We start from the raw sequence: 15,385 nt of genomic DNA, 5'->3' as shown, positions 1-15,385 counted from the left end.
AAGGTGAGAAAAGAGCATACACAAAATATTGAATGGAATAATCAACTATAATAAATGTACTGATTGCCTAAAAATACTTCAGGATGCATTATGAAATATCTTGAGATTAATATTGTTTATTTTCACACTTTGAAATGGCTCAAGTTAATTTTCCACACGATATTCAAATTAATCAACTTGAACCATTTCAAAGTATGAAAATAAACCAGAACACATTCCAGTATTGCATCCTAAATTATTATTAGACTAAGCGCCAGCCATTCATTTGATCTTTTGGAATTTTATTTTTGCATTTTTTGTCTTTGGTGATTATTGCATGCAATATTTATGGGCATGATTCTCACCAAAGCTATTTAGTACTTTCTGGATTATCAACTTTGTTTACACCATCACCCACCTAAAGAACTTCAATGAAGGACATCAGCTGATCCAAATGGGAAATTCAGGGTAATAGAAACTACTGCCTTCTGTGAATATCCTGGGGGCCCTTTGTCTCCCCTGTTATGTACAACCTTTACATGGGACTCCTTGCATCTTCATTCCTTGAAGATAATACCAATCTCCACCAGTAAATTGACAATGCACATCTCTTCTAAAAATCTTCTTACCCCTTCTATCCAATGACTAAAAATCTACCTACATCTTATCCAGAATTGGATGTCAAGCTCCCACTTTAAACTTAGCCCATCAAATACAGAATCCCTACTGCTCATCAGCAGCTACCAGAGTTGCTACTCCACATGAACTGAGATGCTACTGCAACACTTGACAGCTATTGCAAAGTTCATCCTCGACACTGACCTCTTCATCACCATGGCACCCCTACCAAATGCCATGCATTGTTGTAGGTTCAACTAATGCATTTTATGGAAATTCCTGCATTGCAGCAGCATTCTGGATATGTCATACAAATCCGCTGTGTTCAACTGACAGTGTGTGAAAGAATTTCTGTAGCAGAAATATGTCTGTGGTCCTGATGACTCTGTACAGTACACTGCACCTGCCATTGCAGAGATTTGAAGGCTCTGCTGCGTCACATACTCTTGCACCTAACCAAGCAAATAGTGCAAGAAGACCAATAACTTTGCCATGGTTAGTGCTGCTCCTCCTGTATTTACTAGCCCTATAACAGGAGAGGCAGAACTGCACTGAGGTCAGTTGTGTTACTTAAGTAGACCGTGGGAGCTGCTTCTGTACGGGCGTGGTGCGGGGGGGGGGGGGGGTCATGAAAAATCAACTTACCTTCCTTGCCGCTGCACATTTCTCCTCTGTCTTCGCTCTCTGCCACCTGAAGCAGCCAGGCTCCCGGACTCTCCCAGCCAATCATGATGCTGCAGGAGCAGAGTCGTGATTGGTCTGAGCGGCCTGTTTGGCCGTTTAGGCAGTATTTAGGGGGCTGGGCATGTTCTCCACTGGGCTGTGCAACAGAGCCCAGTGGAGAACATGCCAAGTGCGCATGACTGTTAGGCCGGCCCCAGAGGGCCGTCAGGCTGTTATAATAGCTACGTTTTTTGATGCTTCTGAAAGCTCTCCATTGAAGTACAAAGACTTAACCTAGGTAGCAAAGAGTTCCACAGTTTAGTCCCCAAATATTTGAAAGAGAGACCTCCTTGTTTTAGCAACTTTACACATGGAATTGCCACTAAATTCTGATAACATGAGCGTTAGAAATGGGGGTCTCTAGTTGGCAGTGGCTTGCACCCTGTATAGTAGGGACCTTTATTCTAATCCAGGTAAGGGGATTATACAGTTAAGATGGCCCATGCTCACACACTTGGTGAGCAGTCAGGCTTATCTACGAGGCAATGTGTAAAGCATTAGAACATAAACACACAGTAACACAGTGAAAACACTATAAATGGACAATACACCAGTTTAGAAAAATTAAGCAATCTTTATCTGAATAAAAAAAGATCAAAATAACATAAATCCAACATACACAAGCAAAGATATCACTTTTAAAATGTTCAAAATAGTTACATTCATAGAAAACTATGGATGTGTCACTTTTCAGTGCAAAGTACCTAGGCTACATCAAAATTGAAAGGCGAAAACAGGAGCTGGGGAGATGAGGCACTGAAAACAAAGCTATGCGTCGCTTCTTTACTCTCAGTGGAGGTGATGCATCGATTCCTTACACCCAGAGGAGGTGATGCATCGATTCCTTGCTGCAGTGCAGATGAGGTGATGAGTTGATTCTTTTGCAGTCAGGGGAGATGATGCGTCGATTCTCTTCTGCGAGGGGAGGTGATGCGTTGAATTTTGGACGCGCGGCCTCTGTTCCTTACTGCTGGGCAACTTCGATGAAGACTTGGCGCACAGGTGCGATGGATGGAAAATCTTGTTCCGCTGGATTGATGTAGTGGCTGCTAAACAGGGGCTGCGTCGATTTCCCGTTTTGATGCATCACTGCGATGCAGGTGATGCATCGAAACTTCAGCTGCACAGCAGGGCCTGCCTTGGGGGCCAGTGCGGGCATAGCTGCCAAGGTTTCAGATTGCCCAAGTGTGACATTTTCATATATCAGTGTAATTATGAGTGACATTTCAATGACTATGAGTGACACTTTCGCGCATGCAAAATCAAGCAATGAAGACGAGGGAAGCAAATATAAATATCAGAAATTACACACATTTGAGCAACGAGAAACTAAGAAGATCTTAAAACTGCTGCAAGTGACCTATGGCTTTGCTGTTACTCAATATTGGTTACTGCTGTAATTTCTACTGTAATGTTTTTTGTCTATCATGTATGGCCCAACACCATCGTGTAGTATCAATCATTGATATGCCTTATATGATTTATTTAACTCCTAAAGAACTCAAACATCTTTCGTTCCCTCTCTCACAAACAGTTCACTTGCTTTATAGTTCAGCTCATACCAATGTAGGGTGTCGGGGCATTTCACATCCGACTCATTATATTAACACGATGACTCTTTCGTGGGTACTCCAGTGTAGCAAAAGTTATTTGTAGCACATCTTCCCTGATAGCAGCTGAAGTGGTTAATAGGTAGTTCATCCATCAAGCAAGCAGTGTGCGGTGAAACTGAAGCTCTTTGCAGTGTTCACAAACATTCTGTATGGTGTACTGCAAGAAATCGAGCACAAATCTATAATTAGCAACCGGGGGCTCAGGCCAGCAGAATATTCAAAATTGAAAAAATCCTGCAGTGTCACCTGTGACCTTAGTTTCAACACAGGCCGGCAGTGGCACTGACTGCAGGCTGCTGCTGCCTGACCACACGCTGCCATTGTAAATCACACAAGCTGGTGGCACTTACTTGGGACAGTAGTCGCAGAGTCCAGAGGAGTGTAGCGCAGCGGGTGGTGCTCTAACAGTTGCTTGACACGCAACGCCGTGGCCGTCTCTCTGTTAGGCATTGGCTGCAGGCTCACTTAGGCCGAAAGCCACTGTGCCCGCGGTAATTTGGGTTTTCCGGTTGACCGACTCGATTATTGTCACCTTCAGGCTGGCAGGACAGTGAGTCCCGGGAGGGGCCGACCAAAGTGCCATGCAGACTCTGTCCTGGCGGCCGCTGCAACCGGGTGGGGGGCCACTCACTCCTCTCGGGCTCCCTCAGGTCTGGCATTATTGAATTGGGGGGGTTAAGTAAATTAACAGCTGATAGGTACGTCGGTGCTGGTGCGAACAGTGCTTGCTGGAGGCAGCGCGATGCTGCAAGCACCATATTTAAACATTTTGGAGCCGCGCAAAACACTAGGCAGCTGGCACTTACATTTACAATCTCTGGGGCAGCAGGGTGTGATGTCACCACGCCCCCCAAGCGCCAGTCTCAAGATGCGGGGATCCAAGGTGATACATTGTATCATTGTATCAGTGTGAGTCACGGTCCTTGCGAACAGCCTTAATTAATCAACTGTAAGCCTGTGAGTGCATTGGGGGCACGGCGCGCTGCCATACTAAACAGTTTTAGCAGCCAGCCAGCACTTCAGTGGCCGGTGTGAGACACATGCATTATGCGTGACAACGCATTTCAGTGCGGTGATGCGGAACACCACACGGAGAAACGGTGCTCAGGACTTAGGCTGCGGCAATCTTCTCGCCGAACGACAGACGCTGCATCAATTTTGTCAACTGCACGGCAAGACTGCTGTGGAAAAAACAGGCCCTGAAGGTCAGTGCATGGATTTTCTTCTCTTCTTTCAGCAGAAGCCACCTCCAAGAGCCCAGAACTGGAATTGGCACAACTTGGCTGGTCAGAAACCCTAGCAGAGGAGTTCAGGTGCTGTAGATGAAGTATTGGATGGCCCTGAGACTTCTTAACAGGAGGCAAGCACACACAACCCTTTGGAGGAAAAACAAAGTCCAATCCTTTCACTCTCCAAGACTGCATAAGCAAGCAGTAGGCCAGCACAACACAGCAGCAAGATATGTGGCAGTTCCCCTCCTACAGCTTCTCCAGCTCTTCTTCTTGGCAGAATCTCCTCTTAATCCAGAAGGTTCTAAAAATGTGGGGTCAGAGGTCCAGTACATATACCCCTTTCTGCCTTTGAATTAGGCATGCTTCAAAGGATAGTCTCTGTAGTGCACGAAATCCTGTCTTTCCCTGACCTGGCTCCAGACACACTACAGGGGATTGGAGACAGCTTTGTGTCAGGACAGGCACAGCCCTCTTCAGGTGTCAGTGTAAACTCCTCCCACCACTCTAGTTCAGGAATACCCAGCAGCCTGGTGATGGGTCATAAGGATATGCAAGGCACACCTTAGGTCCCCTTGTGTGAGTGTCTAGAGTAAATGCACAAACAGCCCAATTGTCAGTCTAAACCAGACATGGATTCCACAGGCAGGCAGAGGCACAGAATGGTAAAGCAAGAAAATGCCCACATTCTAAAAGTGGCATTTTCAAAAACACAATTTAAAAACCAACTTCATTAATAGATGGATTTTTAAATTGTGAGTTCAGGGAACCCAACCTCCAAATCTCTATCCCTTCCAAATTGGAAGTTACACTTGTAGCAGGTTACAAGGCAGCTCCAAAGATATCCTATGGAAGAGACCGTTTTTGCAATAGTGAAAAATGAAATTGGCAGTATTTCACTATCAGGACGTCTGAAACACACCAGTACATGTCGTACCTTTCGCATACACTGCACCCTGCCCATGGGGCTACCATGGGCTTACCTTAGGGGTGCCTTTCACAGGCTTGGCTTGGGAAGGTTTGGGCCTGGCAAGTGGGTGCACATGCCAGGTTGACATGGCGGTTTAAAACTGCACTCACAGACACTGCAGTGGCAGGTCTGAGACATGGTTGCAAGGCTACTTAAATGGGTGGCACAATCAGTGCTGCAGGCCCATTATTAGCATTTGATTTACGGTTCCTGGGCACACACAGTGCACTTTACTAGGGACTTACTAGTAAATCAAATATGCCAATCATGGATAACCAATCACAATTTACACCAGACAGCATAAGTCCTTTAGCACTGAACAGCAGTGGTAAAGTTCCCACAATCCTAAAGCCAACAAAAACAGGTCACAAAAATAGGAGGAAGAAAGCAACAAAAAGTTTGGGGGTAACCCTGCAAAAAGGGCCTAACAATAAGTAAGACAATTGGGGACATAAGGAAGCACTAGGGTTTCTAGATGTTGGGGGCTTGTCCGAGTCAAGGCTTTATGTACAAAGCATAGCACTTTAAAGTTAATGTGCTTATCACTAATGATCTAGTGAAGGTTTCACAAATGGGTAGAAACTGAAACCTGTTATGCACCATGACAGAAGAGGCAGGCTGCAGCATTCTGAACAGTCTGAAGCCTCCTCAGCAAAGACTTGGAAATACCAGGCAAAGCACATGGTCATAGTCTAACCAACAGATAATTGCTTGGACAACCGTTCTTTGAGTCGAAATAGAGAGAAGCCAAAGAATCTTCCTCCGGTATTTTAGAAAGCCAAAGCAATTAGCAGAACCTTTGTTAATCTGATGGTCCATTTAAAGTTTGCTGTCCAGCCAGATTCCCAGATCTTTGACTGCCTGTTTCTAAATAGGGTCATACCGCAGCTCTTTTCGCCACCATTGCAGGCCCCAGAGTTGCGGTTGGTTTCCAACGAACAGAACTTCAGTTTTATTGCCATTTACTTAAAGGCAGTTATTTCCCATCCATTGTGCCATAGTACCAATGCATTGTCTGAATTTGGTATGTCTATTGTCTTCAATGGAAGAGAGGTGACAACTTGCGTGTCATCAGCATATGAGAACACACCGAGACTGAAAGCATCCACAATGTCCACCAGTGGCAGGCAAAACTGGTGAAAAGCGTGGGACTCTGAGAATATCCCTGTGGGCCCTCAAACAGAATCTGGCGTATGATAGAAGAACATTTTTTCAATGTGACTTGAAAAGTATGATTTTGCAGAAAAGAACAAAACCTTTGAAGGGCCAAATCCTGAATTCTACTGAGAGCAAGCCTACTAAGAAGCACAGAATTGGAAACCGAAAACAAAGCCACATTCTAATACAAAAGAATCAAGGCAGCAGTCCCTTCTGCATCCAGAATCATTCTGAGATTCTCAGTGACCACCAAAAGGGCAGATTCAGTACTTCGGACGGAAGCTGTGAGAAGATTACAGGATTCTAAATGAGTAGATAATTGGGAATTTAAAAGGTTTTTCAAGTAGCTTCGCTAGCGCTGGCAAGAGTATGCTCAGTCAATTACTTTTCAAACCTCGACACATTCAAGGATAGCTTTATAAGCAGGGGCACAATCATAACATGTTTCCATAAAGGTACAGTGGCCTGCATAATGGACCTATTCAACAGATTAATCCAAACTGGTGCAATAATTTCACTATCAAATTTTAACATCCGCAGAGCTGTCCGATCGATTGCCGACTTGGACTTAATGGTGGTAAAGAGCGCCTCAACAGTGACATTGACATTTAAACTAAAAGAAGAGTGTTGGTCCGGACCAAAGCTGATTGCACTGGATATATGTTCTTCTACTGGACTGCCACAGCAGTCATAAATATCAGCTACATTCTTAAAGCAAAAATAAGCAGGTTCATTGCACTTCAGCTTGAGAAAGAGAAGGCTGTAGCATCATGTAAGCTGGGTCCATCAGAGATCTACGTGTTTGGAAACATTCTTTAGAAGAGCTGGGGGTATTGATAATTTTTCCATCTGGCAAGGCTACACGGGCTTCACAACAAGCGTTATGATATATTTTGAAGGCTTCTTTATAATTAGTCCTATCCTCACCATTATACTGTTTGCGCCAGGCATGATCTAAGCACATACAACCCTTCTGCTAACCGCTCATGATTAAACCATGTAGCAGGCAGCCGTGCCTTGTCCTTTGTGGTCATAACAACTGGTAAATGTTCATCTAACGTTGTCATAACCCACTGTTTAACTTTGCTTACGCAGTTGTCCATGGAACCTTCTAATCCAGGAATATTGTCCAAAAGAAGGTTACAGAAGGCAATAGGGTTACGCTTAGACCAGCGTCTAAATATTATAACAGGAGCCTTGCTTAGCACAGCTAGAGTCGAGCCAGACACTACTGCCAGAGCAGCAAAATGATCCATCCAAGGGTCTAAACTATGTCTAATAGAATGCATGGGATATCTTACTAGTTGCTTTAACTCAAGAGCCTTTAAATCTCCAGGTTTATGGCAGCTACACACTTGGGGGGTCATCAAAATGAATGTTGAAATCACACCGAATATTAGAATGAACATATTTTAAAACAAAAGTACAAAGAGTCTCCACTAACACTGATCACCACCTGATAGGTTGACCAGGCGGATGATATATAATTAAGCCAGAGAACGCAGAATTATTTGAAATACTTATCAAAAAAGCAATGACTTCACTGTGGGGGATAGAGATTCTCATTGGGGCAAGTAAACTTAGATTTGAGAATAATCACTAACCCACCTCCCTTTTTGTCCAGATGATCAAAATATTACCTATGCCGTAGCAATCGGGGAGAGCCATAGCAATATCAAGTGTGGGATTCTAGTTTAGCCACATTCCTCTTAAAAAGATGGCATCTCGTTTATAATCATCTATAAGATTAAACACTTCCAAATTGTGTTTAGCGACTGAACAACAATTTAAGAAAGAAAATTGGAATAGCACTGCCTAAGTGGCATAGATTAAGCAGCAGCTCAATGGCATTGCTCCTCACTTGAAGTAGTAAGCAGAAACAGCTGCAAATCAGTGTATCTAAGATGAGTTAAGGAGTGAGAACCAATGTGCCTGCCTTGTTAGAGCGTAGACGAGTGCATACAAACTTGCCTTTGGGGGCCAAAGTTGCTCCAAAAATGCGCCTGCACATTGCACCTATTTTTATAGGGAATGGGCCTGATGGCAGAGAGGCATAGGTGTGAAGAGCATAGCTCAGAGCTAGGATCTCGACAATGGCACAACCAAAATGGGTGAATCACACTCCCCGACCACAGAACACAGCACAGGATGTCAGATGTCGCCACAATGCAAAAGTGACATCTTCAAAATCAGCCTGGCTGTGCCGGACGCCTTACGAAACATTGAGGAAGATAAAGTAAGTTAACATAATCCAATCTGGAGGTAACCAGAGCCTGCACAACTTTCTTCCGCAGTGAGACAGGAAAGATGTCCAAAAATCTCTTCAAAGAGCATGACAAAGAAAAACAAGGGCCAAATATATGGGTGTGGAAGGATAACTCTGCATCAGATTTGACACCCAAATTCCATGCTAGGCTAATGGGGCAAGGAGAATCTCTCAGTTCCTTAGGCCACCAATCAGCTGACCAGATGGATTCAGGGTAACCAAAGACCAAAATCTCAGTTTTGTCAGGGTTTAATTTCAAACAACTGTTTTTTTGTCCATTGAGCAACCTGAGTGAGGCATAGCTAAAGTATTCCTGAGAACTGGCAGTTTTTTTTATCAATGGAGAACATCAGCTGTGTATTGTCAGCATACAAACCCCCCTAGGACTGACCAATTATAGCTAAAGTGGTCATATGGGCATTAATTATCATTGAGCTCAGGGGAGAGTCCTGTGGCACTCGATAGTTTAGCTCTTTAGAATTTGACCACAAAGGGAGGGATCGTGATTGATTTGGCTTATTTTCGAAAGGACAGATTTTATCCAACTGAGGACCAGCCCATTGACCTCCACACTTGCAAGTTGTTCAAGGATGGTGAAGTGCAACACTGTGTTGAATGCTGCGGATAAATTCAACAGCACTAGAGTGACCTTCATACAAGCTAAACATGATAAATTCGGTAACTTCGAGCAGTGTTGATTCTGTACTGTGATTCTGGTGAAAACCAGACTGGGTGAATGCAAAAGCTCTTGTTGTTCTGTATAGTTAGACATATGACAGTTGACTAACTTTCAAGCATCTTTGAGGCTGACCTTTTTTTTTTAGCAACGTTCCAATATAGGAATGCTTCCAGAAGTCAGGAGCAGATACTGTTACCAGTGATTGACTAAACAGTATGTTGTGCTTGGATTGATGATCTACAGTGTATTCTAAAGCATTCGCAGGAGACCAGGGCCTGGCAGGAAGCCATACCTACATTTGAGCAAAAGCTTGGGTCGAGTCCTCCAGCAAAATTATATTAAATTGAGACAGGCACGGCCCACTACGAGACATAACCGGCTCAGTAGTAGGCAAAACATCAATATTACCTGGAGCAACTAAAACATCCAGGTACATTTTTTCTATCTTGTCATGAAAGAACTTGTACAAGCGTTCCCAATGGTCTGAGTAAGAATTCATGGCAGGGTTGCACTCTTGAGGATATAAGTATGATTTTTACAATTGTAAAGATGTCCTTGGGGCCTTATTAATTTTCTGCATATAAAAGTCTCCCAGTGTCTTCCTGATAAATTTGTGATACTTTTTTAATGCCTCCTTGTAGATGGTTTTATCTGAAAGGAGGTCATTCCTTTTCCATATTCTTTCCACTGCTTTCCACTTGCTTCATTCTTTCAGCAAAGCCTGAGAGAACGATTGGGATAATATGAAGGGGCAACCTGAAGCCTTTACTTGGGGGGCGGCTAGGTTATTAAGGGTTGACAAGAGCTAGTAATTAACACAGTTACCATTAGCCCCAAAAAAGCATAACAGTGATGGGGAAGATGCTACTGTGGACACAGAGGGGAGAGGGCTCTTTTTAGTACCAACCCCCCCTGCTCCCCTCCCACGTGACTGATCTTTTTAGGGTGCTTGTGGAATAAAAGATTTAGGTTCAGTTCAAATTCACAATTATAGTGCAACCCATTTGGTCACTCAGTAAAACTCTGAGGTGAAAGGTAGGATGAAGTATTGATTTATTACAAATTCAAAGCCAAAATAATATAAATCAATATTAGAAATATTAAATACAGAATTCTCAAAGGGAAAACAAATCGGTGCATGAGATGTATCCTCGATAGCAATTAACAGATGAGGATTTCAGTAGCAATGCTACAAAATATGGTAGTGAGATTGAAAGTTTCAGTCTTCCTGCCTATAATGCATGAGGATTTCTAATTTCTCAGCTAGCCTACACTAGAGAATGCTAGATGAAATCCCAATTAATTGATAAGAATAGAAAAAGGTGTCAGCAGGAGGGCTTCATCAGAAGTTCTCTAAAGCAAAAGTATTTCACAGCATTTTAGCCATACAATGAGAGTACCGCATTGAGGTCTGCATTTCTCCTAGTCTGAAGGAAATCTCAGAACAAAGCCAACGAACATTGCACAAGAGACCCTTCTAAATCCGTGTCAAAGGTCCAATTAACGACCACCATCAAACAGTGCTCTCTGGGCAGACACACTCGTAACTCTTCTGTTTTTGATCCACCTTTTCGAAGTGACCTTGAAGTCCATCCCCAAGGTCCTTCCCTCTGCTAGTTAATTTGTATTGCTTACGACTCCCTTCATGCTTTTCCTATCTTCTTCGTACAATGAGCCCTTTGCCATTCATTAGATCATTGTACCAAGCACCTGCAGAGAGGAGAAAAACACTGCACCAAAAATAAAACATTCACGTTAAAGGTTAAACTTTGCGAAACCCAAATGCTTAGGGCCTCTCTCAAGTTAGCAAAGCTAATACTTGAATACACGTTATAACTTCGTGAAAACAGATACACAGACAATCACAATATAAGTATAAAATGCAATTCTGATGGATATACATTCCATTCTATAATGAAGACAGAATATCTTTGTGTTGATATATGAGCACATGAAGATTGTTACTAAAACACACGTGACTATATATGTGAACTGCAACTTGTTGCTGTAAGAAAAGCATTACTATACACATGTATATAATTGTCGAGATGACATGGCAAAGGGACTTGCTTTATGGCTTTGAGTGTATGTCACTTCATTAGTCACATTATACCACACAAATGCCTAAGGCCCTTATTGTTGTTATTGATTATGCTATTATTGATTATTGATTAGTGACCTAATCAATAATAGCGAGGGTGGAGCAAAATGTACGCTGCTCCACTATAAAAACCTTAATAAGGGACTGTTCAAAATCGGTTTATATTGAAAGTGTTGGAGGGGCTGGCTGCCATGATCCTTTAAACTTAAAGACACAAGAACGTGGAACGACCTGAGAATCGAGAGCGAAATGCTAATTACAATAGATGGCTCGGTTGAAAATATCAAACAAAGCATGCGTCCTGCTCTGTCCATCATATTAGTGACCAATAGATGTAATTTTAAATCGAGGAAAGTATCAATGTGCGAACCTGTGAATAATTTGGGTAATTGCTATGGAGGTTAAAATCCCCTAACACAGTAAAATTAGAATACTGAACACAGTAATGCTATCTGTACACTAGTCGGTGAACTCAGTTGAGTGACCGGGGAGGATAAATTGGAGCAGTCGGCATTATCCGCAAGTGTAACAGTGAAAATGGCTTTTTAGGAAGTGGCTAGTTGGTTGCTTTACAATTAAAAAGAAAAATGGTATATAATGGCAATTATAAAAATAACGGCAATTCTATCTCCTCAACGTTCATGGTCAAAAAGGGAGATAAAAAAATAATCTAATTAACCAATTAAAATGTCATAAATTACCTATTTATAAAATATTATAAAATATGTTTTAAAACACTTCTCACCCGACAAACCCAACAACTCGCGAATTAATGGAAAAAAAAGTTTAAATAAAATATAATTCTTTACATATACTGCCAAACCCTAAAATAAGTCCTTTTAAAAAATGACAAATAACACTAAAATTATAACTCGTAACAATAAAATTAATACAACTTTGCAAAAAATGTAAAACAGATTGCAATATTACATACACATATATATATCATAGTTTCAAACATTTTATTTAAATACTATACTATTATTTACAAAATAATACACGAATGTTATCATTATAATTAAGCATTTGTTCATTTCCCACCTTATTCCCCTACAGCTCTAGCACCCTGCTCCTTCAATTTCTATTACATACTTTTTCAAAATAGTAATATTACATTTACTTTGAACTAAGATATTTAGAATTTTAAAACGTAAAACTGAATTCTTAATGTGATTTTTTTCAAATTCATAATTTGTATCTTTTTAATACCTCATTGGTCACTTTTTTTAAAATATTCACTTTGAACTTATATGGGGGTAAAACTCCCCATCATCAGGGCTTGTTTCGAGTTTTGGCCTTTACACACATGACAGTCATGAATGTACACTAAGGGCCTGCTATGGTAAAAATGTGACTTAGATTAGATCACAACACTGTACTGAGCGTGACTGCAGTCACCGTACCAGGCATTGTAGGACTGATCGTGGTTTCAGCTAACACAGCCTTGTTGCTGGTTTTTCTACACAGAACATTTTAAACAGGCAAGGCTACCACACAATTATTCCTAACAGTCCGCTACAATCAGATCCGTAGCCCCATGTACGTGGGATATGGATGTTATGTGAATATAACCTATGTATACATAGTAGCATGATTCTGGAGAATATGTGCCTGCCTGTTGCAGCCATTTTGAATCTCCTGTGTGTAAGTGATACATAAGATGCAGATTGGAGGACACTTGACAGAGCAATATTAATTGAGGGTCTCCGCAAAGAATTCTTGAGATCCTTTGAATCTAAGCTCTCAGTTGTGGATGGCATGAGATTTAGGGCCCTTCTGAGGTCTAGGGACAGCCATTCCCCTCATCTTGTTCAATTCTTCTCCATTCTTACCTTCAACATATCAAGAGGTGATTGAGGGAGAAAGCTTCTCATCTTTTGTGCCTTTCTTTGGGTCTCCCTGACAGGAAGCTCTCAGCCCGCCCCTCCTTTCTGCTGACTCTAGATGGCAAAGATACTGGCTTGACCAGAATTGAAGCAATATGCAAAAGTCAAGAACTGGTGGAAACGGGCCCCAGAGCCAGAACTGTTCGAAATGAAATCTTTGCCAGCAAGCTTTGTATGGGACAGAACCACCTTGCCCCCCCCCCCCCTCAGTGCCAAGACTTCTCATTTATCAGTGCCAGAACATCCCACATCAGTAGATACCGAGAAAGATATCTGAGCCCCAGGGCTAGGGCCACTGACTGCCAACTTCCCTTTGCCAGGTTCAGAAAGGTAGTGGGTTCCTTCCCTCAAAGTGGTTCAGGGCAGCTTCTTCTGGCAGGGAGACGTGCACACCCTGCTAATAGAAGCTACCTTGTACCACTTTGCAGGATGGAACCCACTGACTGCTTGTGTAGGGTACTGGAGATTTCCGTGTACAAAGGCAGGGCTGCTGTAGTGAGGCTTTGTAACCATGGTTTCCCCGCAGTGGGCCCAGGAGTGAAGCAACTAATTTCTTGAATTTGTGCGAGCATGCTGCACCCTGATCCCTCCCTACCCATTCCACAGAGCTTGGTAGAAAGCAACTACAAAGACAGAATCAACAAAGAAGCATCTTGCCAAATTAGCACAAGGAAAACTTGCAAACATATTTAGCAGTTTGACCACCAAGGAGAAACTTCGGTCAATTTGAGGTACTAAAAGAAAATTATTACCATAGTTGAGAGATTTCACCCTCAACAAGATTACTGCTGCGAACCAAGGTGGTCTCATTCTTCCACAGAATTACATCTTTTTTTTTTTTAGAGAAAAGTAATTTCTAGTAGGTTGTTTAATTCACTGGTGTAATGTTTAATTCACTGGTGTTTTTTCCGTCCAGAGAGTCCTGTGAGGATTTTACTGGACCCCTAAGTCCTTGACAAGCTTTGCAGTGCAGTGCTTTTCAGATTTTAACGTTTAACCTGACCCATGAGTGACCCAATGAAACCATGTACTCTAGAAGATTACGACCTTCGTTCCATCTGTTATTGTAGTTCCTAATATCTTTGTGCTAAATATTTACAAACCTTAGGTTGTATGACAGTAGCTCTAAAGTCTATATTCTAGATGTTTAAAGTTTTGTATGTAACTTTCTCCTTGAAATTCACTTTCTTGATTTCTTTCTTCTCAATATGGTATGTAATAATTCCTCTAAAATTGTTAATTCTAGATGTTTTCTGTTCTTTCTTTATTACCAAGCTATTGTTTTTCTGGACTTTTCTTTCCAACTGTGGTGCTCCCTCTTGGCTAAAGACACATCAATAAAATGAGATCATGAAGAAAAATTACATTTTTCTATTTTTTTTATAGTTCCTGGCTCCCATCTGAAATGTATTGTTTCTCTCCTCTAGTTCTGGATCATTCCAGCCTTCGGGGCCCGACTGCGGTTTGATAGTAACCTGGAGGTGAAGTTCTATGGAATGTCCATGTGGGTTCACATCAACAACATTTGCTACCCCTTTGGAATCTTCTACCGGATGCACGCTGCCGCCTGCATGGTGGAACTCATTCTGCAACCCTGAGCGAGCTCAGTCTCTTATCCTTCGAGTTCTACGACCTGCCCTGTGAAAGCTTTGACTTCTAACCTGTAATGTTAATCCTATTTAGATACCTATGCGCTTTGCCTCCTGATAGGTGAGAACTCTGCCGTCTAGAGTGAGACATAGCTGTCTCCTCCATGTGTCCTACCTTACATAGTACTGCTGTATGCACACAATCGATTACCTTAGGCTTCGGTTTATGTTTTATTTATTTTTTAATAAAATGTATATCTTGAGACGTTTCTTTTTCTTTATTGAGTGGTCTCTCTCAACCAGTAAAAGAACCTTTACTTTCTTAGACTAATACCCTGAATGATCGTTACCAATTTCCCTTAGAAATGTACATGCGACTAACAGAGCATCACCACTGACTCTGTCCCAACAATGGAAGCCCTTGATAAACATCCTTTTCTGCTGACTTCTACTAAAATCACTAAACTCCTAGATAACTGTATACTGTGTCCCATTCTCACATCAACCTTACTCCTTTAGACACTACAACCACCACTCCACAACACCACAGTATACTACACATGTCAACACTCTC

The 15,385-nt window shown here is 42.1% G+C and overlaps 1 protein-coding gene across 2 annotated transcripts in view; it reads left to right on the top strand.

Moving 5' to 3' along the window:
* The window catches only part of LOC147702143 (proton channel OTOP2-like), a 340,145-nt gene extending 325,071 nt beyond the window's left edge, over positions 1–15,074 (top strand). For both annotated transcript variants that reach the window (XM_086930791.1, XM_086930790.1), the window contains exon 7: positions 14,650–15,074. In XM_086930791.1, the coding sequence (XP_086786917.1) occupies positions 14,650–14,820 (171 nt within the window). In that variant the 3' untranslated portion in view covers positions 14,821–15,074. The remainder of the gene's footprint in view (positions 1–14,649) is intronic.
* Positions 15,075–15,385: the final 311 nt, after the last annotated feature.

This window comes from Lissotriton vulgaris, chromosome 7 (assembly GCF_964263255.1).
Source record: "Lissotriton vulgaris chromosome 7, aLisVul1.2, whole genome shotgun sequence".
Lineage (NCBI taxonomy): Eukaryota > Metazoa > Chordata > Amphibia > Caudata > Salamandridae > Lissotriton > Lissotriton vulgaris.
Note: the sequence above shows the minus strand (reverse complement) of the source record. Positions and strands in the feature narration are given on the sequence as shown.